The sequence below is a fragment of the Mustela erminea genome, chromosome X (genome assembly GCF_009829155.1).
Source record: "Mustela erminea isolate mMusErm1 chromosome X, mMusErm1.Pri, whole genome shotgun sequence".
NCBI classification, from domain to species: domain Eukaryota; kingdom Metazoa; phylum Chordata; class Mammalia; order Carnivora; family Mustelidae; genus Mustela; species Mustela erminea.
In genome coordinates, this window is record NC_045635.1 from 113492622 (window position 1) to 113520549 (window position 27928).

General features: G+C 43.7%; 1 protein-coding gene across 2 annotated transcripts; it reads right to left on the bottom strand.

Annotated features, from left to right (window-relative positions):
• Nucleotides 1–5595: 5595 nt before the first annotated feature.
• Nucleotides 5596–27521, bottom strand: MOSPD1 (motile sperm domain containing 1). 2 transcript variants are annotated; one of them, XM_032330875.1, is made up of 7 exons: nucleotides 27411–27492; nucleotides 21283–21326; nucleotides 15331–15588; nucleotides 15141–15216; nucleotides 13257–13471; nucleotides 8414–8575; nucleotides 5596–6199 (listed from the first exon to the last, which is right to left on the bottom strand). In XM_032330875.1, the coding sequence occupies exons 3-7, from the start codon at nucleotides 15482–15484 to the stop codon at nucleotides 6168–6170; spliced, it is 639 nt and encodes a 212-aa protein (XP_032186766.1). In that variant the 5' UTR covers nucleotides 15485–15588; nucleotides 21283–21326; nucleotides 27411–27492; the 3' UTR covers nucleotides 5596–6167. The 2 variants fall into 2 exon arrangements, with proteins under 2 accessions (XP_032186766.1, XP_032186765.1); XM_032330874.1 differs by lacking the exon at nucleotides 21283–21326 and having other exon boundaries at nucleotides 27411–27521.
• Between the last annotated feature and the right edge of the window lie 407 nt (nucleotides 27522–27928).

A 27928-nucleotide genomic window follows, 5' to 3' on the forward strand; every position in this document is an offset into this window, starting at 1 on the left:
GCGGGCCTCTCCATCTGAATCTTCTAGTGGAACTGCGTGGTTCCCCCTGCACCCCACGCCCTGCAATGTCCTTCGGGTCCGTTTTATACCGTTCCCTTTGTGTTCTCGCAAAATGTCAGGGCTTTAGGTGCTGCTGGCAATCTTCAGTCTTCTTCCTAATAACAAAGTTGTGAAATGTCAGGGTTCTGTTTCCGTGCGCCTGTTGAAACCTGTAGGTGTCTCCCGGGCGGTTGCCCTGTCGCCTCTCCGCCCCAGTGTTCCCTGAATGAAAATATTCAGGAGAGACGCTTGACCCCAGAATCCCTTCTAGAAACCTGAAACTTTACAAGCTGCCTTTGTACAGTTCTTTCTGAAGTTAACTTGGGTGGCAGAACTGTGCGGATCTAACGATTTCCAGGTGACAGAAACACCTGCAGCGACAGATAATCAAGGCGCTGGCCCGGCCTCTTGTGCGTTTCCTGTTTGCCGGCTGCTTTGGGGATGAATCACATTTGTTTGCACGGTGACAATTAAACTTGGCCCTGCCTGGGGCCCCTTGGGAAGGCTGGTTCTTCCTTCGGGAGCCCACGTTGGGCCCGGGAGTCACGGCCTGGAAAAGGCTTTCTTGGTGGCGCACAGGAAGTAATAGCCTCGGAGTCTGAATGTCTCCCTGGAAATTGCTTTAAAACAACTGGCCGCAGCTCGCAGTCCCCTCACCCTTGTCAATTTACTTGTAAGCCCACCCCGGAAGGGCCAGCTCCCACCCTTCCCACCTCAGCAGCACGCGAGGGGCGGCGGGGCCCCCGCACTCAAATGTGGACCGCCAGTCCGCCCAGTGCCAACGCACAGTGGACCTATGATCCCTTGCCAGTCACCTGAGGATGACAGCCTGTCCAGGTTTCAGATTAAACGGAAGGGCTTCAGTGAGTTGAATTAAGTAATCTCTAATAGGGGAGATCCAACCGCCTGATGATTCTGGGAATCTACTTTAGAAACTCACTTGGGAGGGGGGGTCCTTTTACAAAACAGCGAAATTACACACTTCAGAGAGGAGGAAATCTGCCTAGGAGAGACACTGGTTACAAATTTAGTCTTTGATAGGAAATACTGTTACTGAGTCATCGAGAATAAACCCCTTCCAAGATTATAAAGGAATAAATTCTCCCATACTGTATCTAGCACCCTTATGGGTTCTTTTTTTTTTTAACATTTAAATTGTTGATCCATCTAGAGTTTATCCTGGTAGCATCCATCAGTCCAACTGCAATTAATTGACCAGTATATTGTTTATCTATTCTGAGAGGACACTTCTAGCATATACTAAATTCCCAGATGCTTTTGAGTCTATTTCTGTACATTCAGTTCTTTTCCATTGGTCTATTCATGGGCCAGTGCCACAGTTAGAATTGTTGGGATTATATGTTGGGCCGCTGCCTTCGGCTCGGGTCATGGTCCCGGAGTCGAGTCCCGCATCGGGATCTCTGCTCGGCGGGGAGCCTGCTTCCCCTCTCTCTCTGCCTGACTCTGTGCCTGCTTGTGATTTCTCTCTCTGTCAGATAAATAAATAAAATCTTTTAAAAAAATCATTATATAAATGTTTTAATTTCTAGAAATATTTCTCCCATTAATCTTCTTTTGAAGAGTTTCCCTGGCTGTGCCTACTTCTTCTCCATGACTCTAGAATCAACCTGTCTAGATTAAGAAGAGATACCAAAACCTCTTGGTATTCTTATTGGAAGCATATTAAATTTATGTAACAAACAGTGGAGGGGCACTTAGAGGGCTCAGTCAGTTGAGTGTCTGACTCCTGATATCCGCTCAGGTTTGTTTTTTGTTTTTTGTTTTTTCCAAGACTGTATTCGTCAAAGAGAGAAAGCACAAGCAAGCAGAGGGAGTGGCGGGCAGAGGAGGCAGAGGGAGAAGCACATTCCCTGCTGAGCAAGGAGTCTGATGGGGGACTCGACCCCAAGACCCTGGGATCATGACATGAGCTCAAAGCAGACGTTTTAACCAACTGAGCCACCCCTGTGTCCCTCAGCTCAGGTCTTGATCTCAGCGCCCTGAATTCAAGCCCCATGTTGGTCCAGACTGGGTGTGGAGCCTATCTTATTAAAAAAAAATATATATATATATATACACAGATATATAGAGATAGATAGATATACAGATATATATATATATATATATATATATATATATATATATATATAAAGAAACAAGGGAAATTTTAATGATGTCAATATTCAGTGATGTCCAAAAACAGTAAGAGGTCTTTCCATTTGCTCGAGTCTAGTTTTCGGTTTACCAGGAGTGTCTTATAGTTCCCCTCATAAAAGATTTTGAACTTTAAATTTAAACCTAGGGTTTTTGAATTTTGATTTTTACTACCATAGATTATTCTCTTCATTAGATCTCCAAATTGGTGTTTGTGTGTAAATATGATCTATAACCTTGGAATGGTCTGGGGTTTTCTAGGATTCAAAATCCAGAAGTCATAAACGATTAAAAAATTCAACTACCCCACAGTAAGTTTTCCATGGCAAACATACCATAAGCAAAGTCAAGAGAAAAATGAGAAGCTAGAAGGAAACCTTTGCAACTCCTTATCACAAAATGCTCCTACAAGCCACAAAGAAGAAAACCACCCGCCCGCCCGGGAGCACGGGGTGGGGGAAGAGAGGATATGAATAAATAGCTCTGTGAAAAGGTGGACAACCTCACTTTGGAGTTAATCAGGAAAAGTACGCGGAGATGCCACTTCTCATCCCTCAGATCGGCAGAACACACGGCTGCTGTGTGGCTGCTGCGACAGTGGGAGAACAGATACTCGGCAGTGCTGGTAAAACCGGTCAGGAGGGAACCAGCTAAGTGAATGATGCTACACGCCACACAAGAAAACACAAGGCAGCTGTTAGGAAAAGGAATGAGGATACTTTTCACTGATCTAGAAAATTCTCCTCGAGCTAGCGCTCAGTGAAAAAGAAGTAGGTGTTTGCAACAAGGATGGGGATGGAACTAGACGGTATTATGCTCAGTGAAATAGGTCAATCAGAGAAAGACAATTATCACGTGATCGCACTGATATGAGGAATTTGAGAAACAAGACAGAGGATCATAGGGGAAGGGAGGCAAAAATGAAACAAGATGAAACCAGAGGAGGAGACAAACCGTACGAGACTCTTTTTTTTTTTTTTAAGATTTTATTTATTTATTTGTTAGAGAGAGAGAGTGGGAGAACACAGGCAGGCAGAGAGGCAGGCAGAGGCAGAGAGAGAAGCAGACTCCCCACGGAGCAAGGAGCCCGATACGGGACTCGATCCCAGGGTCCTGAGATCATGACCTGAGCCGAAGGCAGCGGCTCAACCAACTGAGCCACTCAGGCACCCCCATACGAGACTTTTAATCACAACAAACAAACTGAGGGCTGCTGGAGGGGAGCCGGTGGAGGGATGGGGGTGGCCGGGGGTTGGGCATGAAGGAGCGCGCGTGATATAATGAGCACTGGGGGCTATAGAAGACTGAGGAATCACTGACCTCTACCTCTGAAACTAGTAATACATTTTATGTTAATGGAAAAAAGCTACGTGCAGTACAGTATGTAGAACAGGCTACTGTTTAGATATAAAACCATAAAAATGAAAATACGTATTTGGATAAAGAAACAATGGGGGCACCTGGGTGGCTCAGTGGGTTAAGCCTCTGCCTTCAGCTCAGGTCATGATCTCAGGATCCTGGGATCGAGTCCCGCATCAGGCTCTCTGCTCAGCGGGGACCCTGCTTCCCTTCCTCTCTCTCTGCCTACCTCTGCCTACTTGTGATCTCTGTCAAATAAATAAAATCTTTAAAAAAAAGAAAAAAAAAACAATGGAAGTATATATATATATATATTAAAGATTTTATTTATTTATTTGACAGAGAGAAATCACAAGTAGTCAGAGAGGCAGGCAGAGAGAGAGAGGGAAGCAGGCTCCCCGCCGAGCAGAGAGCCCGATGCGGGACTCTATCCCAGGACCCTGAGATCATGACCTGAGCCGAAGGCAGCAGCTTAACCCACTGAGCCACCCAGGCGCCCCCAATGGAAGTATATTTAAACCAACCACAGTGGTCACTTGAAAGGGCCTGAGTAGGGGCGCCTGGGTGGCTCAGTGGGTTGAGCCTCTGCCTTTGTCTCGGGCCCTGATCTCAGGGTCCTGGGATCAAGTCCCGCATCGGGCTTTCTGCTCAGCAGGGAGCCTGCTTCCTCCTCTCTCTCTGCCTGCCTCTCTGCCTACTTGTGATCTCTCTCTGTCAAATAAATAAATAAAATCTTTAAAAAAAAAAAAACTTTTAAACAAATTAATTCCCCTGGCAAATTAAGAAACCTAAGACATTTTAGCTCACCTATTTCACTTTTTACTTTTCCTGTTTAACTCACAGGGATAGGAGACAGCACTAGCAAACAGGAGACAAAAGGGAATTCCTCAGAGGCAACCAGAATGAAAAGCGTACATCGGTGTGAAACTCAGGCCTCCATTTTCATTTATTTATTAAAAGTAATTTCTGTCCTTTACAATGTGTTGCCTCACACACACACGCACTCACACGCATACACACCTGTGCACACACACGTGTGCACACGCACAGAGGACTTGAAGGGGACAGAGAAACAAGGATAGCCTCCAAATGTAATTTTTTTTTACAAAGTTTAAAATAGATTACATTTCTGTGCTTTTCAGTCATTATACAATGTACAGACATAATCCATTTAATAATGATTTATCTTTCTCAAATTTTTAAACAATGAGGATTTTCTATGAAAGAGTATACGTAAAAGCTCTCACTTTAGAAGCAAAGTGCTATTTCCTGCAGAAACCCACCTCCAGCATACGTTCTGTGTTTAGGTATATTCCTTGAGAAGACAACAGTAGCAGTGCCCAAGTTCGTTCTATAAAAACACCTGAAAGATGATTTTCAAAAGACTCAATGCGTTGTGCTCTCAGATAAAAATCCTAAGTCAAAAGATCAGTTCTTGTGACAATAACAGTTAGAACTGCGTATATACGGTAAAGATCAAAGAGGCCATAAAGAAATGTAAATAGTTGTGCTTTGGGGACTTTTTTTTTGGTAAAGTTGTTTCAATAAATAGAAACTTAAAAAATGTCTCAGTGACTGATATAAAATAGACACGTATCAAGGATTTTCTATACCTGGCTTAGAGTTTAAAGGTGAAAAACACAACATCTGGCATCTGGTAATCCCAGGCTGGGCCAGTTGCTGACAGTCAGGCAAAGGGTTAGCAAGAACCAATCAGGGGCGCCTGGGTGGCTCAGTGGGTTAAAGCCTCTGCCTTCGGCTCAAGTCATGATCTCAGGGTCCTGGGATCAAGTCCCACATCAGGCTCTCTGCTCAGTGGGGAGCCTGCTTTCTCCTCTCTCTCTGCCTACTTGGGATCTCTCTGTCAAATAAATAAATAAAATCTTAAAAAAAAAAAGGAAGAAATGATCAAGTGATTTTTCTCCTCCTAGTAACATAAAGCCTGACCCAGAGGTAAAGCCAGGGCAAACCAAGTAACTAAACAAATGCCTAGCTTCCTTTCAAATTCTTAGACCAAACAGAGAAGCCATGCTACTTCTGTGAGGGTTAAAGAAAACCCTAGATGCTTTTTCCTTTCTTTTTTTTTTTAACCCTCCACACAGTAACTGTAAAACTTATTTTAAAAACACCATGGCAACTGTTTATAATGACAGAGGACAAGGTATAATTTACATAGTAACATTGCTGTTTGTAGTTAGGAAATAAATGTCATTTAATGTTCAGGCTGGTCAGTTTGCTCTCAGTTTGCTCTTTCAGGCCTTTCACTTTGAAGGATGTATGACCTTAGGAATCAAAGTGAATTAGGAAAAAAAAAGATGACAAAATAGCAGATGTTTTAATTAAAGTCTTTTGCACAATAGCTTTAGATATAAAAAGAGTTTCTTCAAATAATTTCCTAGGGGTCGCTTAAAAGCATCCTTGCTGTCTGTGACATAATGAGCTGGAGTCCTTCCAATAAAATTAGAGAGTAATTTAAAATATATATTATAGTTTTGCAATTACTGTAAATCACTCAATAGTTTGTCGCATGTTAATGGAGTGAGAGAGAGATAAAAGGCAGTCCGCATTCATATTTGCAAGATAAGTTTACTTCAGAAGTCAACTGAATTCCTTGCTCATGTTCTAAGTATAGCCATTGTGATAAGACCTGGAAGAAAAAAAAATTGGAGAACAGTTAAAGCCAGGCATTTTACCAAGTCTTCCATTCAATAAGCAATTGTCTAGATTTCGACGAGCAAATAAACTACAGCACACAGATGGGCACTCTACCAAGAATTCAAAGTCAGTTTGAATTTAGTTGATATTATACAGAAGAAATCCAATTTACAGCAACGGGCAGTCACTGGATAGATTTAATTAGATCACTGATGTCTGGCCATAGCTAATTTTTTAACCATCAAATATACCTCCCACTTTATCCAGTCACATCAGCTCTAAGACCAGCAGATGTGGCATTTTTAAGGTGTCAGTAAAGGCAGCCAACGTCATTAACAAAAACATGTTGAGCCTATTTGTATCCTAGGGCTCCAGGACCGCAAAGAGGCAGAAGGGTAGTATTCTTGTTGGGCTTGTCTCTTTAGAAGAGACTCTGTACATGAAACCAGAAAAATTTAGTAACGTAAGAATATGCTCAGTCCTAAATAAGTGGTTTAAACACACACACACACACACACACACACACACACACACACACACCATGAATGATAATGTACAGAGAAAGAGGACAATTGTAGGACCAGGGCAGGTCAGAAAAGATGCTCCAAAAGGTAAAACTGAAATAAGATGGGCAGAAATGATTGGAAAAAAAAAAAAAAAAAGGCAAGGCGATCAGCAGGCATTTCGGGCGTGGGGAAGGTGACGAAGGACAAGGAGGTTAACCGGAGTCTCAATGAGCTTTTCAGGGTCCATAATTCACCTCACAGGCTGTGATCAAGGATTTATACAGGGAACCAGCTGGACAAGATTGGCTCAGAGGTCTCAGGGTGGAGAGTCTCACATGCCCAACTACGGAGTCATACTTCTTTCTATGGACTAGAGTCCTTGACGGCTCCCAAGTAGGAAGGGGCGATGATGAAACCAAACCAGAATGGAAATCCATCTGGCAGCAATGCAATGGAGCATTTGGGGGGTTAAAATAACTGGCGGGGGGGGGGGCACAGAAATAGGAAGAGAAGGTAGGAAGCCAAACTGAGAAGACAATTTTGAAATTTAAAGGGAGCATAGGGGCGCCTGGGTGGCTCAGTCGGTTAGGCGTCGGCCTTCGCCTCAGGTCACGATCCCAGAGTTCCTGGATCGAGCCCCGCACTGGGCTCCCTGCTCAGTGGGGAGTCTGCTTCTCCCTGTGCCCATCTCTGCTGCTCATGTGCTGTCAAATAAGTAAACTCTTTTTAAAAAAAAATACAAAGAGAGCACACTGAGGTGTACTGACTGAGAGGATACTGCAGAGTCGGCCTCTCAGAAGACATGACAAGAGATGATGAAAACAGCCAGCCATGACTGGAACCCTGATCCCTGACACATGGCAGGGACTGAGTAACTGTTCAGTTAAACGAATTACAAGATTTCAAGCCAGGATGACTGAAAGAATGATATAACGGGAAATCTGGGAACTGGTTTAAAGAGGAAGGTTCGCAGTGTTCAACAAGGCGGCACCGTTCACCTTTATCACTGTACACACTTTGTCTGTGTTTCCCTGGGATCAGTTCCCAGAAGTAGAAATGCTGTGCCGGCCAACAGGTGTATTTTACATTTTATATGTGCTTTACACCATCGCAAGTCAGCAAAGTGAAGACAAGTGAATACAGTAGCAGGCACTAGCTCAATCGGCTACAAAGAACTCATTGTAGGGGGCGCCTGGCTGGCTTCATCAGTAGAGCATGTGACTCTCAATCCTGTGGTCGTGAGTTCGAGCCCCACAGGTGTAGAGAGGACTTAAATAAATTTAAAAAGAAAAAAAAAAAGAACGAAATGTAAGCTAAAAATGAAATCTTAAAATGCACTTGACCTCAACATATGCTTTTGAAGCCAGCTTGTTTCTCTTAAAAAACAAAACAGAACAAAACAGAACTGGCACCGGGGCGCCTGGGTGGCTCAGTGGGTTAAGCCGCTGCCTTCGGCTCAGGTCATGATCTCAGGGTCCTGGGATCGAGTCCCGCATCGGGCTCTCTGCTCAGCAGGGAGCCTGCTTCCCTCTCTCTCTCTGCCTGCCTCTCTGCCTACTGTGATCTCTCTCTGTCAAATAAATAAATAAAATCTTTAAAAAAAAAAAAACAGAACTGGCACCAGCACCACTCACCGTGACCCTGTACACGTGGAACTCCCCCTACCCAGCACCTCCCACATAAAACTTTGGACCGCTTACCTAAGATATAAGCAGCCACTAATTTTTGATTCACACTCAAGTGCAAGCAGACAGGCACCAGTGACTCCACATCGCCCAGCGTGGGAAGCATCAGGGCACCGATGCACACCGCTCCCAGGAAGATGGTCAGCAGGCTCGGGCCAGAGGAGACCACTCTGTTCTCTGTCAAAAGACAAGAATTCCTGAGCTTGCTTCTAAAAGCGCCCCAAGACCAAAGTTCACTCACAGACACTGTCCCCACTCACCAGGATGCTGGTTTTGTCTTACTTCTCTGACTCTTTGCCCATCATGTCCATGCCATAGGGACGTGTCTGCTGGACTTATCTGGAAGCCCATAACGTCTCTGAGTCGTGACGGAATGGAATGTTGAAACGGCATTGTGAAGTCGCAAGTTCCTACTGAAAGGTCACCAGCCTCCCCCTCCCCCCACCTCACCCTCATCAGAAAGTGTCCGTGCATCATGTGTGTGTTTATAAAAGTACACAAGCAGAATTTTTAGAATGGGCTAGAAATGAAAATGGAAAGTCAATGGATGGCTTGTGTCTTACTCCACTCGGGAGCCTGCTGCCTTCTGAGAGTGCCTTTAGGGAGACAGGTTAACCCAGCTGTAGCATCCTGCTACCATTTTTGAAAATATTAAAAGCAGCAGAAAAGCTCTACTTGAAGGTTCTAAAGCTACCTGTGGGGTTGCCTGGGTGGCTCAGCTCAGTTGGGGAAGCGGCTGCCTTCGGCTGGGGTCGTCCTGATCCCAGGGGCCCTAGGATAGAGCCCTAGCCCCATGCTGGGCTTCCCTGCTTAGAAGGCAGTCTGCTTCTGCTTCTCCTCCTCCCCCCTGCTCGTGCTCTCTCTCTCAAAAAAATTAAATCTTTTTAAGATTTTATTTATTTATTTGACAGAGAGAGAGATCACAAGTAGGCGGAGAGGCAGGCAGAGAGAGAGAGGAAGCAGGCTTTCTACAGAGCAGAGAGCCCGATGCGGGGCTCGATCCCAGGACCCTTGGATCATGACCTGAGCTGAAGGCAGAGACTTTAACCCACTGAGCCACCCAGGCGCCCCTCAAAAAAATTAAATCTTAAAAAAAAAAAAAAAAAACCTACCTATAAAAATTCTTGTTCCCTGCTCTATCCCATTTACAGCAAAGGAGGAAGCAGAAACGTTAGCTGGTGGGTGTTCTGCTAAATGAAATAAACCAGCCACAGCAGGATAAATACTGCACGATTGTACCTCCCTGAGGAATTCACAACACAGTCCGACTCAGAATCAGAGAGCAGAGCGGTGGTGACCAGGGACTGGGGGTGTGTTTAAAATGTGAGTTACTGATCAGGGGCATAAAGGCTCAATTAAGCAAGACGAGTAAATTCTACAGCTCTGCTGTACAAAACCGTACCTATAGTTAACAATACCGTATTGTACACTTGAACATTTGTGAGTGGGGGAGATCCCGTGTTAAGTGATCTTACTACAATGAAAGAAAACTTAAAAAAAAAAATAACAGTAGCTGGGCTGTGGTCCTACAGTGCTTGCTATGTGTGTGCAATGTTCACATCCGTGTTTTTAAGAAACCCGGTAACAGCATATTGTCATATAGTTTTCCCACTACCCTTCTGTCATTAAAAGGAATAGCCAACAGCAACACAATCTTGTGTTTTATTAATGAAATAACACTGTTCATTTCATTATTAAATGCAGCTTTTCTAAATTATTAATACCTTAGCTGTTGTGCGAACTTTAATGGAGCCTTGCCAAAGCCAGATAGGTGAAAACAAATTCAAATTTTCTAGTGATTATTGCTTGAGACTAAACAACAGCATAAATATCAAAAAACAAGTCTTATTTTAGTTCGTGAATGAAGTAGCTTTGTATTTGTACTTGCTGCAGAGATGAGCTTTCAAGCTTATCTATTTGCATAGATACTTGAAATTTTTCAAAGTGGAAATAAATGGCTTTTCTTCTGATACTACAAGATTGTTGTAAAAATTGTATCGAGCTATAGAAAACATAAAGGTTCCCAATCAGTCTCACCCTCCTAGAGAGAACACTGTTAACAGCTTGGTACAGCTCCTTTCAGATTTTATAAATACCCACATAAACATGTTTAAAAAATGTTTTTTTAACATAAGTGAGACCATAATATGCCTACTATTCTATAAACTGTTTCTCCTCTCAGAAATATATACGAGCCTCTTTATAGGTCAATGCATAACCATCTATCATTCCATCAGAACCTTGTAAATAAATGTCTGCCTGGCATCCCATCTTATGAATATTCATAATTTAATCCAATCCCCAACTGATGGACTTTTAGGTCATTTTCAATCTTTTATTATTATAAACAATAATAAAGAGTGTAATTTTCTTAAGCCAGAGGGCACGGACTCAAAACATTGCATAGAAATAGCAGTTCATTAGTAATGTAATTAAGACAAACCCACTAAGATTCAGCTGCATCTTTTCAAAACATCTTTTTAATAACATGGGCTTTGGTATTTTGTTAAAGTATGCTTTGTGGGTTTCTCTTAAATTTCTGTTAAATGAATATATATATATATATATATATAAATGTACTTATGCACATAGACAAGGTCTGGAAAGTAACATGGAACAGTTACATAAGCAAATTTGTTAAGTGTGTGGGATTGTAGATGTTTTCCTTTTTGAATTTGTTACTGCTATGTCTTTTATAGTACAATCAACTCGAGAAGAAATATCTCATTTTCTTGCCTTCTGATACATTTATAAAAATACATTTATAAAATCTAAATCTTTCACGATCTAGCCTCTGACCACTTTCTGGCTGGTTCACAGAGACCCCCAACATTGTCGTACTTGTGATATGTCTAATAATCATTTCTCTAAAGATGTGTAAAAATAATCACATTTCAAAACATCCCCCCAAACAATCTCAATTCATTTCAACATTTTAGTTCAAAGACACTTAATGAAAAAAAAAACATAGAATTTTACATACTGGAAACCACATGTTAATTTACTATTCATTTAATAAACAGAAGTGAAATATATCACTTGGTCCACATGGATTAAATCAGGCACCATTATACTCTATTAACGAGGAAAACGTCCCTTGGTTTCCTGCCACACTATTAGAAACATGGGGGTAAACTCCTTGCAAAAAGGACATGTGGGCCAGGACATCATATGGGGGCTCTACTGTGGCATCGCCCTTGCTCTGAAGAGCGGCCAGAGCCATGGAAACCTTGTAAGACAAAGCAAACCAATCCAACGGACCCTACCAGATGAGGAGTCCCGCCCTCCTAGTGAAACCCGCGCACATGACTCTGTGCAGGGGGCACTCTGCTCAGGGCCAAGGACAGTGAGAATTAACCACACAAATAAGGTGCTAACAGGGTGCTTGTCTTCACTGAGCTTCCTGACATGGACGGCTGAGAGAGGTTTTTTCCCCCCAAACAGAAACCACCTCATTGATTTATCTACTTTTACAATTAGAAGAATTCTCTAATATCCTTCAGATATGAAAGGTTCACTGTCCAAGGAAAATAAGAATAAAATGCTCAACTAATACTTGTAATTATTTAGCCTTTTAGAATGATTTTTCACCTGAATTCTAGTGAGTTGTAAAATAAAGGGAAAAAAATATAAAATGAAACTTTTAATCCTCATTATTGGGGGAGGGGGACTACTAAACTGGTCTGTTAAATATAGAAATGAGCTGAGGTACATTTTCCTTTAAAATTATGAATTTACATCAAAAACCAAAAATGCTCATTGTATGACTTTTCTTATTCTAGAGGAGGCATCTTTAGGGGGGAAGATTCCATTTCCATAAACATGTATAAGCCAACTTCCCAATACTGACCAGAGATCAAAGTGACATTTACCAGAGGCTCTCTTTCAGAAAGTTTCAAAAGATGAAATTCTGGTCCTATCGGTCAGTCACAGTTGCTGGGAAGCACTCTACTGGCTACTACAAGACTCTTGAGCACAGTAAATCAAAGAGCCATTACTCCCTGTGTTATCCAAATAAACACTAAGATGAACAAACTGATAGGGGTCTGTGAATTAATGGAATGACAAGTAGATTTGTTTTTAATTCCTCATAGATAATGTTGCAATTTCAAGGACAGCTGCTATCACATTCATATATCACTAACAGAAAAGTTTCCATGTTTCTCTATGGAAAATTTTATCTTCCTCCTCTTAGAATGGGGTTGGAAGGAGATAATGAGACGTTAAGAGGGAGGAGGAAATGACGTCCAAACAGTTGCATATGAGGATAGTGTCAATGTTGAAAGAATATATCATAACACTTCTGAATATCTAAGCTGGGAAGGAAATGAGGAATGGAGAGGGATTCAATTAATAGCCCACAGGGGATATTATAATCTACTTAGTTTAATTAACTTCAACTTTAATGAGATTTTTTTTTTCAAAATAATATGAACAGTGCACCAAGCTTGGCCTATTGCCAAACACAATCTCTCTCCTTCTTCGAACTAATTAAATGAGAAAGGATACGGGAAAGTCACAGAAACAAAAGTATGTAATTGCCAAATTGGGCTAGCCTTCGAAAGTACGGGGTGGGGGGCTGCATTCTTGGGTCGACACATTTCAGAGGCGATAGCCACGCTCGCCCTCTCCTCACAGCCGAGGCGGCCGAGAGCTTCTCTCCCCATTTCAAGTCCAGCTCTAGGCCTCTTGCTCCATTTTCGGTACCTGATCTCTAGTTCGGTTCCGTCCTGAAGTAGTTAATTAGGTGAAAAGTGGCAGATCATTTTTCTAGTAATGATTCTTAGCTCCCTGGTGATTTTCCAGTTAGAAATGCGTTAAGAGCGCCAATGGCCTTTAAAAGCAACCCCAAAACTACCTGGTTGAAAGGACTGCTCAAAAAATAAACTTTCGGTTAAATGTTCCTTTATCCTTTTTTCCTCTTCTTCCTTTTGTTCTTTTGCAGATGGGAGAAGAATAGCCACCACCTCTTTCCTTCCTAAAGCCTTCCTCTGGCTTTGCTCGGAAACTTGGAGGCGGAACTTGTCTTTTACACCATAGTGACAGGATTGAACATCTCTATGACGGATCACACTGAAAACATTAAAAAAAAAAAAAAGGCTGTTTAGGTTTCCTGGGGCCTGTCAAACAGAAGTCAGCCCGAGATTTCATACAGGAGAACATTAACTAACTGTAACCAAATGCTCAAATACAGAAACTTGCAAGGAGGCTTAAAAAAAAAAAAAAAAGTCCCAGCATAACCCAAAAGGAAATGGGTGATTCTAAAATATTTGATGAAAACATATACTCTACAATATAAAATAAAAGTCTGAAGTAAAAGAATGGCAGCTAAAGACAATTCCTTTTAGCAAAGACATTGATTCCCGCCCTGAGATCTGCGGGCAGCAGTGGTTACCGAATAGGACACAGGAGATGCTTTCTTCCCCGACGAAAGTCTCCTGGATTTCTACTGCCGCTCACACCTAGACCCAATACTGAAAGTCTGTGCATGCAGGTAAAAACAAGCAACTAAATAGTAAGTAACCAGTACAACCAATGCTACAGAAGGCTAACAATGTGCTTCTGTCTTCCTCTGAGAAGAGCGTAAAGCACTTGCAATTTTATGAGAGCAATCTACAATTCTGTTGATCTTACCTCATTCTTAATAGAGAACACAAACCAATTAGGTCAAAGATAACACATTTATTTGGCAAGAGACTACATTTCTTTGGAGTAGTCCTTGCTTATTGTGTATTGAATGAAAATCTAACGAAACCTGTGAAAACACATCCTGTGAAGATACATCATTTTACGGCTATGGGAGGACAAAACTGTATTAAGAAAAAAAAAACAAAAAACAACCTCTGCTTCTCGTTCTCACGGAAGGTTTCAACAAAGGTAGCTTAAATTAAGAGCTGGTCCATGGATCCATCTGGTCAACACTAGCTCCAAAGTGAAAATTAAATATGAACAGCTTGAACAAACAATCATTTATCTGACACTTAATTTCTGACGAAATTATCTGGAAGAGCTCAGATAACCTTTTACAGATGAGTAGTTACACGCCTGCTTCCTGTTTGTAGAGATTAACTTCCAGGCTTATTAGCGAGATATCATTTCAGATGAACTTCTATTACCATTGTTCTGTGAATGTAGCAGTGTTAGCTTCCCAAATGTCACTATAATATTATAGGATGTCCCAAGGAAAGCTAAATTCCCTGTTATAGCTAGAGAAATTTAAAGGAATGAGTTAGAACTTGACCTTCGTAAGCGACCCCCGCTGTGGCTACAAGCACAACAACTGAGGAGATGTTCATGGAAATAGTAACACACCCATCCGCTCCAGCATCATGAAATATTACTAAGGATTGGATCGACCTATTTCGAATATTAGGGGCTTCTTAAGAATTGTGAGGGACTGGGTCGCCTGGGTGGCTCAGTCAGTTAAGTGTCTGCCTTTGGATCAGGTCATGATCCATTTCAGGGTTTGCTTCTCCCTCTGCCCCTCCTTCCCCCCACCCCTAGCCATCCGCACTCGCTCTCGCTCGCTCACTCTCACTCTCTCAAAAAAATAAACAACCTTTAAAAAAAACCATAAATAAAATTTTAAAAAGAACCGTGAGAGACTAAAAACTTCCAGCAAAAATTCAAAATGTAATAAATGCCTAAGGGGGTACAGCTTCAAGAAGAGATCCTTTTCAAGTTAAACACATAAATACTAACACACTTAAAACATGTTACCAGGAAGGGATTTTTGACTTACATATCCACACAACACTGAGGCTTTACTGCACCTGCAGAATCAGCGACAACATACTTATTTGGAGTAGTACACAAAACTGAAAGAAAAAGTCACAATGGCCATTAGTGGTTTTTCTTTTTTAATTAGTTTCTACAAGTAAACAATTAGTAGGGACCAGTTACAATCCATAAAAGAGACCTAGGAGACTCACCTTTGAACTTTAAGGCAAACTCATAGGGATTATACAGAGTCAACACCTGCTTATGTGTTGACTGGTCATCTGCATAAAATATTAGCTCCGTGGGAAACACAAAAACAGGAAGATTTCCTTCCACTAACTCTGGCTGTCTTTTTTGTTGATGCATTGGCACTGAATCGCCCTTGCTGCAGCTTCGGTTTTTATAGTCTCAAATCTAGTTGGGACTTTTCTTAAGTCAGTTAGTTAAAAACTCCAAAGCATTTTGGCAATCTAGAAAGAGAAGAAGAGAGAAGGAAATCGAATGACACCTGTTTTCATTTACTGTCCCTCCAACAAAAAGCATGTTCAGCTTGCATTAAAACAGGTCCCCGAACCATTTAAAGATGCCTTTGGACTTTTCCTCATGGCTTACTTATACAGCTTGTTTCCAACTATGCAAAGAAATTTACACATGCTCCTTTCACGCTCAAGCTTTCAACCTATGATAAATTACATAAATGCTAGGATAAAGAAGTCTTTCTACCTCAAATTAATCACCCTCTTTCAAGGAGATGAGATCAAAGGGCCATCACTCTTTTTAAAAAGTCGGATTTCTTAAAAAGTAGAATTTGTCTTGTCACAACTGATTTTATGTGAGCTAATCCAAATTCTCAAAGGCTAAAAAATAAAAAGCAAAGAAAGTTTCTGTGAGTTCTGGGAGAAAAACACTTTTACACTCTTTTCAACAATGCCTTGGTGCCTTCTGGCAGCATGGGTGGGAGAGTTCTTTTCATCTTTTTTTCCTACCAAAAACCCACGACAAGAAAAAATGTCTTGAAAGGAAGCCGAATATCCAAACTTAAGGAGTCCTTGGGAGTTTTCTATGAAAATTCAAAGTCAGTACGTAGGCTCTGGCATGCCACAAGCTCTGTGCCTCCCCTCCTGCGTCAAGCACACAGGCTTCAGAGCTATTTTCTTCCAACTTAGAGACCTTTTGTTGCTGTGTTTACTTCCTCATCTAATTTTAATCAACAACATTCTTATTTAGCTAGCATCCTAAGAATGTGGCTTCTGAAAATGCCAAAGCTAAAACAATCTGATCACAGAAAAAGTCTGATTTTCCCTCTGTAGATGACACCTTTAAAATAGGCCAGACACCATTGCAGACTTTGTGTTCAAGTTCCCACACCTTCCAGGAGCACTGTAACACAAGATTCAACTGCTGGGTTCCGTCTGAGGCCCTTCCAACTTTTATCAAATGAGATACTGTATAATCACGTAGGCAAATTTTTATGTTCTTTCCGCTGAACACCTGTTACAAGCCAGGAACTCTGTCAGGAGCTGTGCAGATACAAGGATGAGTAAAGCACAGGCTCTGCCTGCAGAAGACTCAAACAGAAGGGCCCCTGGGTGGTGCAACCGGCTGAGGGAGCAACTAGTCGTTTCGGCTCAAGTCACCATCTCAGGGTCATGAGATGGAGCCCCGCATCGGGCTCCACGCTCAGTACGGAGTCTGCTTGGGATTCTCTCTCCCTCTCCCCCTGCTTGTGTTCTAATAATAAATAAAATCTTAACAAAAGACTCAAATCTAACCGATGAAACAATATTTAAGCTACCTCTATTACAATGCATATCATTATCTATAAAGTAGCGGGGAATCAGAAAATTACATGAATAATTCTACCTGGAAGAGAGGCAGGGAGATGACATTTGAGGTAGTCTCTAAAGCAAAAAAAAAAAAAAAAAAAAAGGCAGGAGCGCCTGGATGGCTCAATCGGTGAAGCGTCTCCCTTCGGCTCGTGTCATGATCCCAGGGTCCTGGAATCAAGCCCGGAGTCGGGCTCCCTGCTCAGGGGAGGGTGCCTGCTTCTCCCTCTTCCCGCCCCCCCCCCACGATCACTCACGCACTCTCTCAAATAAAATCTTAAAAAGAAAAAGAAAAAAAGGCATTTACTTCTGTGTTGGGGGAAGGCACAGGTAGGCAGGCACAGAGGGACAATGTGCAAGTGAGGGACAATGCTGGGGAGACCATAACCCACAACCTGTCCCAGACCATCATGCTGCTATTTCCTACCCACGTACCCTACAACATGCTCACATGTAGCTCATGACAGGGTGGGCTGGGTTTTGGGGTTTTTTTGATCGTGCCAAAAGAGCCTATTGACATTTTTGTTAGTAAGAACATGTAATATGTGTATCATTCATACCAGATCACAAACTTTTTATTAATTACATATAATGAATTAATTAATACATGCAATGCTTTCAGCACTCACTGTAGGCCACGCAACGTTCTAAGTGTTTGCTACGGTTATTAAATTAGGAAGAGACAGAGACAATAATGTCAGCAGGCCTCCTGCCACAGCCCAGCATTTCCACTCTAGCTAACGAACTCTCCACTGTAATACAATAAAACGAAAATTATTCTGAAAAGCATCTGTTATGAAGTCATTCTAATTTTGAGTTTTTATTTGCCACATATTTCTCTCTCTCTCTCTCTCTTTTTTTTTTTTTTGGTAAGGGCCATACACATTTCTATTTGGATAATGTGCTCTCAGCGGTTTGGTATAATTTTTTCAAGAGAAAATAATTAGCTCTATTACTTTCTTAGTAAGCTTGGTTTTCAGAAAAACAACATCCGAGTTTGCCATCACTAAACAGTATTCAACACCTCATTCTAAAACATTAGGATGAGAATGTAAGGGCACCTGGGTGGCTCAGTGGGTTAAGCGTCTGCCTTCGGTTCAGGTCATGATCTCAGGGACCTGGGATCGAGCCCCACATCAGGCTCTCTGTTCAGCTTCTCCCTGATCCTCCTCCCGGTTTGTGCTGTCTATCTCAAGTAAATAAAATATTAAAAAAAAAAAGGACGAGAATTTAGCTTAGGATAAAAGGTGGCATGGCATCTCTAATTTCTGGGAAACAGTTTAGTCAATAAATATTGGTAAAACCAGTATCAACCTGAGGAGGGGGATTGAATTTACCCCTTATTGCTCACAAAATTCCAAAACTTTATTAGGGTAAATTCCAAATGGATAAAAGTTTTAAATGTAGAAAGAGAAATCCATAAAACACTAAAAACCATGGGAGATTTTTTTTTTCTTTTCCAATCTGAGGCTTTCTAGCAACCAGAAACCAAAAAATACTGATAAACTCAACTATCTAAAACCACTTAAAAATGCCACATGGAAAAAAAAAACCAAAAACAAAACAAAAAACCACACCCAAAACCAATAAACAAACAAACAAACAAAAAAACCAAGTCTACATAAAGCCAAGGGAACTTTTTCAATCATAAATTAGGTCTAATTTCCCTACCAGATATACCAGAAATATAAATTACTATGAACAGGCACTCAACAGAAGTAAACAAATGCTACAATATTTCACAGAAAAGGACAAACTGTTTTTAAAATTCCCAGAGGAGGGGGAACCTCTCACAAGAGAGATACACATTGCTACTTGCCAGATTGGCGCTCAGTCAACAACTTTTGGGAGCCCGTAGTGGGAGCCACCAGGCCTGTTCTGCAGGTTGCTGACATGCTGACTCTACCCGCCACAAGTAACACCTGTGCCCTTGGACCTGGAGATTCACGATTCTACTTCTAGGAATTCAGCCGGCATAAATATTCGTCTTGTGGGACGTCCCGAATGTGTAAGAGTCTCTATTCTCAGTACTGAGGAGTAAATGACTTAGGGGAGGCACACAGAACAAAGCTTGGCACTCAACAAGGGTTAGCTGTTGTTGTCAAGAGTCAGAGTGGAAACTGCCCAACTGTCCCTTAAGACGGGGGTGGGGGTGGGGTGGGGGGATGTCACGTGATAAAGTAAAATACAGCCATTCGCTGGGAGGCCAGGAAGCTGTCAGAGAGAAAAAGAGAGCTCTCTGTGTCGTGTAGGTATGGACTGACAGTCAAGTGCAGTACAAAGTGAGAAAAGCAGGGCGTGATGTGGTGTTGAGGATATCTGTGTGGGAGGAGGTTGTTTCTGGGCTCTGGGTAAAAGATCTTTGGAAGGGGATTCCCGGGTGGCTCAGTCATTAAGCGTCTGCCTTCAGTTCATGATCCCGGGGTCCTAGGATTGAGAACTGCATCGGGCTCCCTGCTAGGTGAGGGGCCTGCTTCTCCCTCTCCCACTGCCCCCTGCTTGTGTTCCCTCTTTTGCGATCTGCCAAATTAATAAATAGAATCTTAAAAAAAAAAAAAAAAAGATCTTTGGAAGGACAGCCCGGGCTGCCCCTGGAGAAACTACCTGAGTGGCTGGCGACAAGGTGACAGGGCAGTTTCCTCGGGATACCTTTGTGTACATTTTGAATTCTGAACCCTATGAACACCCATTCAAAAGTTGTGTGTGTGTGTGTGTGTGTGTGTGTGTGTGTGTGTGTTTAAGTCAAATTAAACAATAACTCCTCCAGGGCCAATTTTGGAAAAGGTGCCCCAGTTTTGAAACTCAAGCAGGAATTTAGAAACAATGTGTGAAAAATTCTCTGTTAATTGCATTTTCCAATGCATGATCCTTTAATAACATGGAAAGCCTGAAATGATGTGTTAAATACCACGATTTCAATTCTTTAAGCTCCCCTTGGATGCAACAGAAACTCATTACACTGAGAAAAACAAAGGTTTAGCAGGACTTGCAAACTGCGGGAAATGTGCAGCTGTTACAGAGGAGGAGGACATGGTTTATAAATCTGACTGGGCAGTCAAAATTAACCACACAGAACAAGCCCTGAACTCTTCCAACCTTAAGGGGAAAGTTCATTGGCACAAGTCAGAGTAGAAATTTCGCTAGCTTTACATAACGGCTTAGCAGAATTCTTACTCTTTTCATTTTGAAGCTTTCTCTGGACGAGCTGAATATATACACTTTGCCCCACGAATGGTGATTAAGTAGGCTGTCCATTCCCCCGGCCACTGTTAAAGAAGTGTTTCATTGGTTCTTCCCAGTTTATTCTTTTTTTCAATCCCTGTTCCCATCTCTCATTTATCCTGGCTAATGGAAATCAGCCTCAGGTCACCAAGCACAGTATTAGAGATTCTGCCGACAAACATAACAAAGCAGAAAACCTGCCTCTAATGGATGGTCTTCTGGAAACCAACACTTTCTCTTTGCTCCTGTCCATACTGCAAAAGGACAGAGTGTAAAAATTCTGGGAACAGATTATATACTAGGCCTTTGGTAAAACCTTACTCCAAATTGGTTTATGAGGTTGCTTTCCAAAAGTCACACACACACAAAGTCGAAGAACGTGAGCTCGCAGCCCTTCTCATTTTACTGCTGAGGAAAGCAGGCCCTGGGACAGTTAAAGGACTTACCCAAGGTCACACAAAGTGCTGGTGGCAGATCTCTGGGCTCCAGACTCACACTTCCCTAAACGGTTCCCTCTCCTGTGTCTCATTTTCAAAAGTCCTGCCTCTGATCCTGTCACATGGTCACACAGGCCCTCATCTCTAGAAAGGTCCCTGCTTTTCCAGAGGCATTCTCAAAGGAAGAGCCACAATTCAAGTCTTGATACATGTGTTTCCTTTTCAGTTTATTTATAAAGAAAAACAATTGAAAAATAGTTTCACTTACCAAGTTGGGTGTGCTTTCTTTTCCTGATTAGGAAAGATGATCTAGGACTGACAGTAACTACCTATGAGAGCATTAGTAAACAAGGTTTATTCTGCATTCTACCTGTCTGGGCACCAAAATGTTCCTCATTCTTCAAAGCCTCCTTCAGATTCCCCCTTGGTGGTCTTCTACTTCTCTGATCTACATGATCTCACTAATTTTATTACATTCTCTCTTCATGTACTTCCTGCATTGATGGAATATTCTGACATTTGTTTTGTGTGGGCTCATTTGGACTCCCCAGACTTCAAGCACCATGCCACATCGTTTTTCTATGGCGGTTTTTGGTTTTTTCTCATCCGACATAGACCCAAGCTTGGTATTAGGCACTCAGCAGATACCGAACTTACCAGCTTGCCTATAGGTGCTTACTAATAACGGTTTCCTCCATCAGGGAACACTCCTCCTCCTCACGCCTGAACACATTTTGTCCAAAAAAGACAGGAAAAGGATCCCAATTAAAGGAACGGTCAATCTATGGTAGCTGCTTACTGTGGGTAAGTAGAGAACAGAGAATCTGCACCCCTGGCTGCATCTCCCCTCCCCGCAGCCCTTCCGTTTCCCTCTCCTCCTTATTAGCTCTGGCTCCCTCAGGGCCCAACTAGGCTCCAATAGAGCCCCGGCCTCACGGAGACACAGAGCGGCTGGGAGCTGGTGATGCGGGAGCTGCCTTGTCCTTTTGCTCTGTACCAATGGCACAGAAATGCAATCGTGAACGCAATTCGAAAGAAAACCTTATGTGTGTACACCACCTTGTGACGAGTTTGCAAACTACTCTCTCTCTCTCTCACTCTTTCTCACACACACACACACACACACACACACACAGCCCTAAACACATCAAGTCCTCACACTCCCCACCATCAGTCCAGGGAGATTAATACCCCAACGTGTGATCCTTTTTTCTGTTTTCCTCACATGAGATGGACCAGAAGGAGAAAAAGATCAGATCTGGAGATAAATGGGAGTTTCGATACCTTTGTTCACCAGATTCAAAATGGAGATTCAAAACAGAAACCACTTTAAAGGCCTACTGTCATTTACCCTACCCCCCCTTTTTTTTGGAAAGAGGGGGTTGCAAGAAAATCACATGAAATAAGGGGTCCTTGGGGTTTCTTGTGCTGCAGTGGTTTCAAGCTTAAAACAGCTAAGGATCATCCCAAGTCCAGCTTCCCCAGGAACTGGCAACCCATCTGCTGGGCTCCTCCCTGCCATTCCCAGCCTCTTCTGTTTACTCTGATTACTCTCCACCTCTGGGCCAGCTCCCTTTTATCTGGGCACGAGGACTATCTCCTTTCTCCATACTTGGTGTGGGCAGCCAATGGCCAGTGAAATACTAAAGAGTTAAGAGCAATAAGTTCTTGGGGCGCCTGGGTGGCTCAGTGGGTTATGCCTCTGCCTTTGGCTCAGGTTATGATCCCAGGGTCCTGGGATCGAGCCCTGCATCGGGCTCTCTGCTCAGCTGGGAGCTTGCTTCTCCCTCTCTCTCTGCCTACTTGTGATCTGTCAAATAAATAAAATCTTTAAAAAAAAGAGCAATAAGTTCTTCTGCTTTAGTCTATTATTCAAACCTCTCTCACACACACACACACACACACACACACACACACACACACAAAACCTCTCTTCCTTCCCATTTCATCAGCTCTGCTCTCTTCCTCTTTAAATCTCCGGTACCATCTATTAGGATTTTGAATGGCTGGTATATTCCTAAAGTCAAGTCTTTCGAGGGTACCTGGGTGGCTCAGTGGTTATAAACCTCTGCCTTTGGCTCAGGTCATGATCTCAGGGTCCTGGGATTGAGCCCCACCTCGGGCTTCTGGCTTAGTGGGGAGCCTGCTTCTCCCTCTCCTGCTCCCCCTGCTTGTTTTCTGTCAAGGAAAATCTTTAAAAAAATAAAGTCAAGTCTTTCACAAGCAACCTTCTAACGTCCACTTTATAGGTTCAATCATTCATTGTGTGGTATTAGGCCATTTGGTTTCTATACATGTCCTAGGTTTTTCATGTAATTTGATGTCTTACCAATGGAACTGACCTGCTACAGGTCAGTGATGACAGGCTACAATCTACTCAAGGAGGAAAAGTTAAGCAGTATGCATTTTAAGACTTAAAAAAAAAAACCAAGGATATCCTCCAGCAGCATCAGTTTTAAAAGCATTTTTCTTTAAACTAGTTATTTCCTTTGTTTTACAATATCTCAGGGTCTTCAGGTATTTCAAGATGTGTAGTTCTCAAAGCAAAATCCCTATGAACTCATTATATGAAATGCATGTTGTGGAGGACCTGGGTGGCGGTCAGTTAAGCGGCTGCCTTTGGCTCAGGTCATGATCCCAGGGTCCTGGGCTTGAGTCCTACATCACATTGGGCTCCTTGCTCAGCGGGGAGCCTGCTTCTCCCTCTGCCCGCCGCCACCAACAACCCCCCCCCACTTGTGTGCTAACAAATAAAATCTTTAAAAATAAGAAAGAAATACATATGTTGCTACCTATGGCCCTCTCCAGAGTCTTAGAATCACAAGTTCACTCACGGAACCTTAACTGAGCACGTATTATGTGCTAGGCCCGGTGCTGAGGAATATAGAGAAAAAATAAAAACAATTTCTCAGCCCTTGAAAATTTCAGTCTAGCAGGAAAAACAGATATACATGGTAATTAGGATAAGATGTGACAAGTGTTAAAATGCTGATAGATAAGAAAGCTCTAGGAGCATAAAGAAAGTGCCAGGCTGCCTTAAATAGAAGTTTGCAGTAGGAGTGGGGGGTGGTGAATTCCAGGAAGAAGATGTGTAGATGCATGAAAGGGACTCTTAAGATGAGCTTTGGCACAGCACATGGTTAAAAAATAGCCTGTATGGAGGAGTGGCGAGAGATGGTGAAAAAATGCTGTAAGCCAAGTTTGGGGTTGGAGACTTGCTTCTGGGTGCCAGTGGTTCTCAAAATGTGGTACTGAACCAGCGGCAGCAGCTTCACCTGGGAACTTGCTAGAAAAGCCAATTCCTGGGTCCCAGGCTAGACCTGCAGCCCCAGAAGTCCTGGGCGCGGGGCCCAGTCATCTGTGTTTTCACAAGCCCTCTGGATGATTCTAGGGCATACTGCACCTTGGGAACCACGGCTGTGGGTGATGGTTGGAAACTTCTGAAGGGTCTTAAGCAGAGACCGGACTAGAGAAGATCCGAAGTGGGAATCTGACCAGTTAAGCACAAGAGTGGACTCCGGAGCAGTTACAGGAAAAACCAAGTCACCCCCGAATCAACGCGGCATGAAGTGAGGGCCTTAGACAAAGGCCATAGGAATGGAGAGGAAACCGATTTTAGAGAGGTTTTACAGGTGGCCCAGATTCAATCAGATGACTCGGAAATAGCTATCTGAGGGTTTTCACATAAAAGCTGTCACCTTGTCGAAGGTATCGACCACTAGGAGTTTTAAAAAAGGAGTGCTCCACACAGTCCCTAGAAAAAGGCGGGAGATGGAGGACAAGGTCTGTGCTTCCACAGCGTCAAAAGCAAAGGGTGCCCAGGCTTATTCATGAGTCTTCTTGGTCGGCTTGGCCGTTCGACTTCTCACAGGCAGTCAACCGGCATTCATATTAACATAAGAATGTTTTGTGAGGGGTGCCTGGGTGACTCAGTGGGTTAAGCCTCTGCCTTTGGCTCAGGTCATGATCTCGGGGTCCTGGGATCGAGCCCCGCATCGGGCTCTCTGCTCAGCGGGGAGCCTGCTTCCCCCTCTCTCTTTGCCTGCATCTCTGCCTACTTGCGATCTCTGTCTGTCAAATAAATAAAATCTTTTTAAAAAATGTTTTGTGAACTGGGTTAGCGTGAATCAATCCTTGAGACTGATAATTTCAGGACGCGCGTGCAAAATTAAATCTCAAATGCTGCGAGGCTGAAACAAGGGCATGGGTTCTTGGGATCTAACCAAGGCACGGCCAAAGTGAGCGCCTGCTAGAGCTTTCTTTTCATCCTCATTTCATCTCGGATCACACAGCCCACTTAATTCAGGAAGAACCTGGGATGAATGAAAGAATCACTCTGCTATGCCCCAAAGGTCAAGGAAGTCAGGTGTAATTGTACTTTCTAATTTGGGAGGCAGGATTCAGCTGAGGCAATCTTCAATTTCCTGACTGAGAGGAGAGAGGGGTCCAGGTCAACCCATATTAATTTACCTAATGAGAATTTTGCAGGGCACAATCCCTATTTCTATTAGGGCTCTGAATAGCTCTTGTGAAGGACTGCGTGTTCTTCCAGCTGATACCAATAACTTGGCTTATTTGAGTCTCTTATTTTGTCCAAGAGTATTCCCCAATCAAAAACTGCCCTGTTTTTATGGAATTTGAGAGCTATGAGGGACCCTGGAGATGAAAACAAAACTTTCATATTACAGATGAGGAAACAAAAAGCCTCAAAGAGTAAATCACTTCATCTATTTATTGTAGGACAAGATTCTCTAGAATACTACAAGGCAGCAGAACAAGATTCAGAGCAATGCAGATCATCTGCCCATTTAAATTTTAGACAATATTTAAAATGCCTCTATTTTCCATTTTAAACATTAAAAAAAAAACAGAAAAAGAAGAGTAGCAAATTACTTACTTTATTGGGCTATTAGAGGATGGGGAAGATTTTCTTGTAGTTTCTTAATTGTTTTTCAGAAACTAGAGTTAAGGGGCACCTGGGTGGCTCAGCTGGCTAAGCCTCTGACTCTTGGATTTTGGCTGAGGTCAGGATCTCAAGGTCCTGAAATCAAGCCCCACCCTGGGCTCCATGCTGGGTGTGGGGCCTGCTTAACATTCTCTCTCCCTCTTACCCCACCCTCTCAAAAAAAAATCAAAAATAAATGTCAAAGCTTCAGGAGAAAACAATTAAAAATTTAAAAAATTTGGGAAGAAAATGTCATGAACAATTCAAGGGGAGAAACATGCATTATTTTATAAGCTATTCTGTTTTTGGTCTTCACCTACAAAGGGGTAGCTTTATACTAAATATTGCCCATTACATCTAATTATATATTACATGTGAAGAGAATCTATCACCACTACCCCTTACAGATTTAAGAAACTCCAAATTTTCAAATATCCTGGTACCTGAGTAAATCTTGTATTTTGAGAGTTCTAGAAATTCTTCAGAAACTAGTTTAATCTTGTATCCTGTTGGGCATGTACACGTGAACAACTTGAAAGGCACATTTGGCCCATTTCCTGTTTTCCAAACCTCCCATTGCTTTCTACCACAAATATACAGTAATCTAGAAGTTGGTGTCCACTCCCTAGTCAATATCCTGTATATAGCATTTTATAGGCAGATTTCCAAGTACTTAAAGGAAACCTAGAGGAGATTTCCATCATCAAGTATATATTAAATTCCAGGTGCTCCCTGGCTGAAACTGTAGACTTCTCTCTGGAATTCGCATTAAGAACGCAATGCATTCCAATAGAACAGGGCTGCTTTTTAAGCAAGAGCCAAAGGATCCCATTTTCCAAGTCTGGGGCCATCTCTTTATTTCCCTCAAAGGTCAAAAAATCCGGGACCGCTTTCATGTATTATTTTGCCCTCTCGCTCCCCGAGGTGAGGTCTCTTGGATTCTACTGGGGCAGAAAAGCAACTTCAGTCCGGAGGGGGCAGACGTCAGTTTACCCAGAGGGGAAGCCACGGAACATTGAAAAAGAGCTGGAAGGCTGGAGATGAGTGTGAAACGGTCCGTCCTAGGACTGGCGCTCCACCTGATCGGGCCCTGCCTTTCCAGCCTTCGTCCCCACACCGGCCGGCTCCATGTGAAACCGGTCATGTGAGCCTGTTTACAGCCGAGCAGCTGGTACAACCATCAGGATCCGTGCGGAGGTACAGGAAGCGGGACGGATGCAGGCCACGTACCCCTGCCACCCCCCGCCACTATTCCACGAAGGCGTTCGCTCTCCCTCTCTGCCTCGCCACCCCACTTTCACCTCCCTCCAGCCATCCCGGGACGCCTCGCTTCAGCTCCGTCGATTTCCTCCCAGTTGCTCGCCGGGGGAGCGGGGGAGGGGTGGGGGGGCGGGTACCGGCCGGGTTAGGAGGAGGAGGAGTTAGGGCGAGGACGGTGTCACCCCATATGGGGAGTCAGCCTCCCTCCCCTAGCCCTCCTCGCCACATCCGCCAAAGAGCTGTCCCTGGAGCCTCATCCCCGGGGCAACCGAACTCTGCCGGGCGGGCACCGGGGGGATCCCGAGCCTGCTTGCCTCCACCCGGGCACGGCAAAGGCGCGCACGGGCCGGCCGGACCCTGACGCCGGGCTCCGCGGGCAGCGGGGCGGCTGACAGTCAGAGATGGGGCAGAAAGGGCTCCATCTGCCCGCTCCCCGCCTCCCACCCGCAGCCGGGCGCCGCCGAGCCCCGCCGTCAGTCACAGAGCCAAGCTCGGGGGCTGGGTACGGCTCGTTCTCTGCGCGGGGTCTCTCGGCAACGTAACTTCCACGTCTTCCCGAAGTCGGAGGAAGTGGGTGACGGGACGGTGGGGGGGACTCTCACCTCGGCAACACCGGCTCCTCGGAAAGCAGCTGCCACTGCTCCTCCGGTCCTTTGTCAGCGTCTCTAGGCTGCACTGCCTGCTGGGATACCGGAGGACTCAAATGCCACCTCTCTCCGCCCTCGAGGATGAGCTGCGGCTGGCGGTGGGTGGGAAGAGGGAGAGGAGGTGGAGCGGGGGGCGGGGCCGGCCCGGGGGCGGAGCCTTCTTGCTCACCTGGACTCTCGGGTTTTCTCCTTTTCCGTGATCCAAACTTCTTCCCGCTGTCCCGGAGCGTTTCCTCCTCTGCCCTCTCCTCCCGTCCCCTCCCGCCGCCCCTTGAGGAGACCGGAGACCCTCACTGAGGGTCGTTCCTCTTTGCACTTGTCGGGCAGTCATTCTCGATTCCCTCCTCCCCCTTCTTCCCCCAGGCACGCGCGCGCACACACGCACACACGCACACACATGCATACAGGGCGTACCCAAAGCTAGTTGACTGTACCGCCCAGACATTGCTTATTAACCACCTTTCTCCACTCCC

Bases quoted from the DNA above. Each gene is read 5' to 3' on its own strand.
- MOSPD1 (XM_032330874.1), bottom strand. From the start codon at position 15,484: ATGCATCAACAAAAAAGACAGCCAGAGTTAGTGGAAGGAAATCTTCCT. The intron at 15,217-15,330 runs GTGAGTCTCCTA...TTTTTCTTTCAG, and splicing joins GTTTGCCTTAAAGTTCAAAG to TTTTGTGTACTACTCCAAAT. The intron at 8,576-13,256 runs GTAGTTTTGGGG...GTCTTTTGACAG, and splicing joins TGAGCAGTCCTTTCAACCAG to AGAACAGAGTGGTCTCCTCT.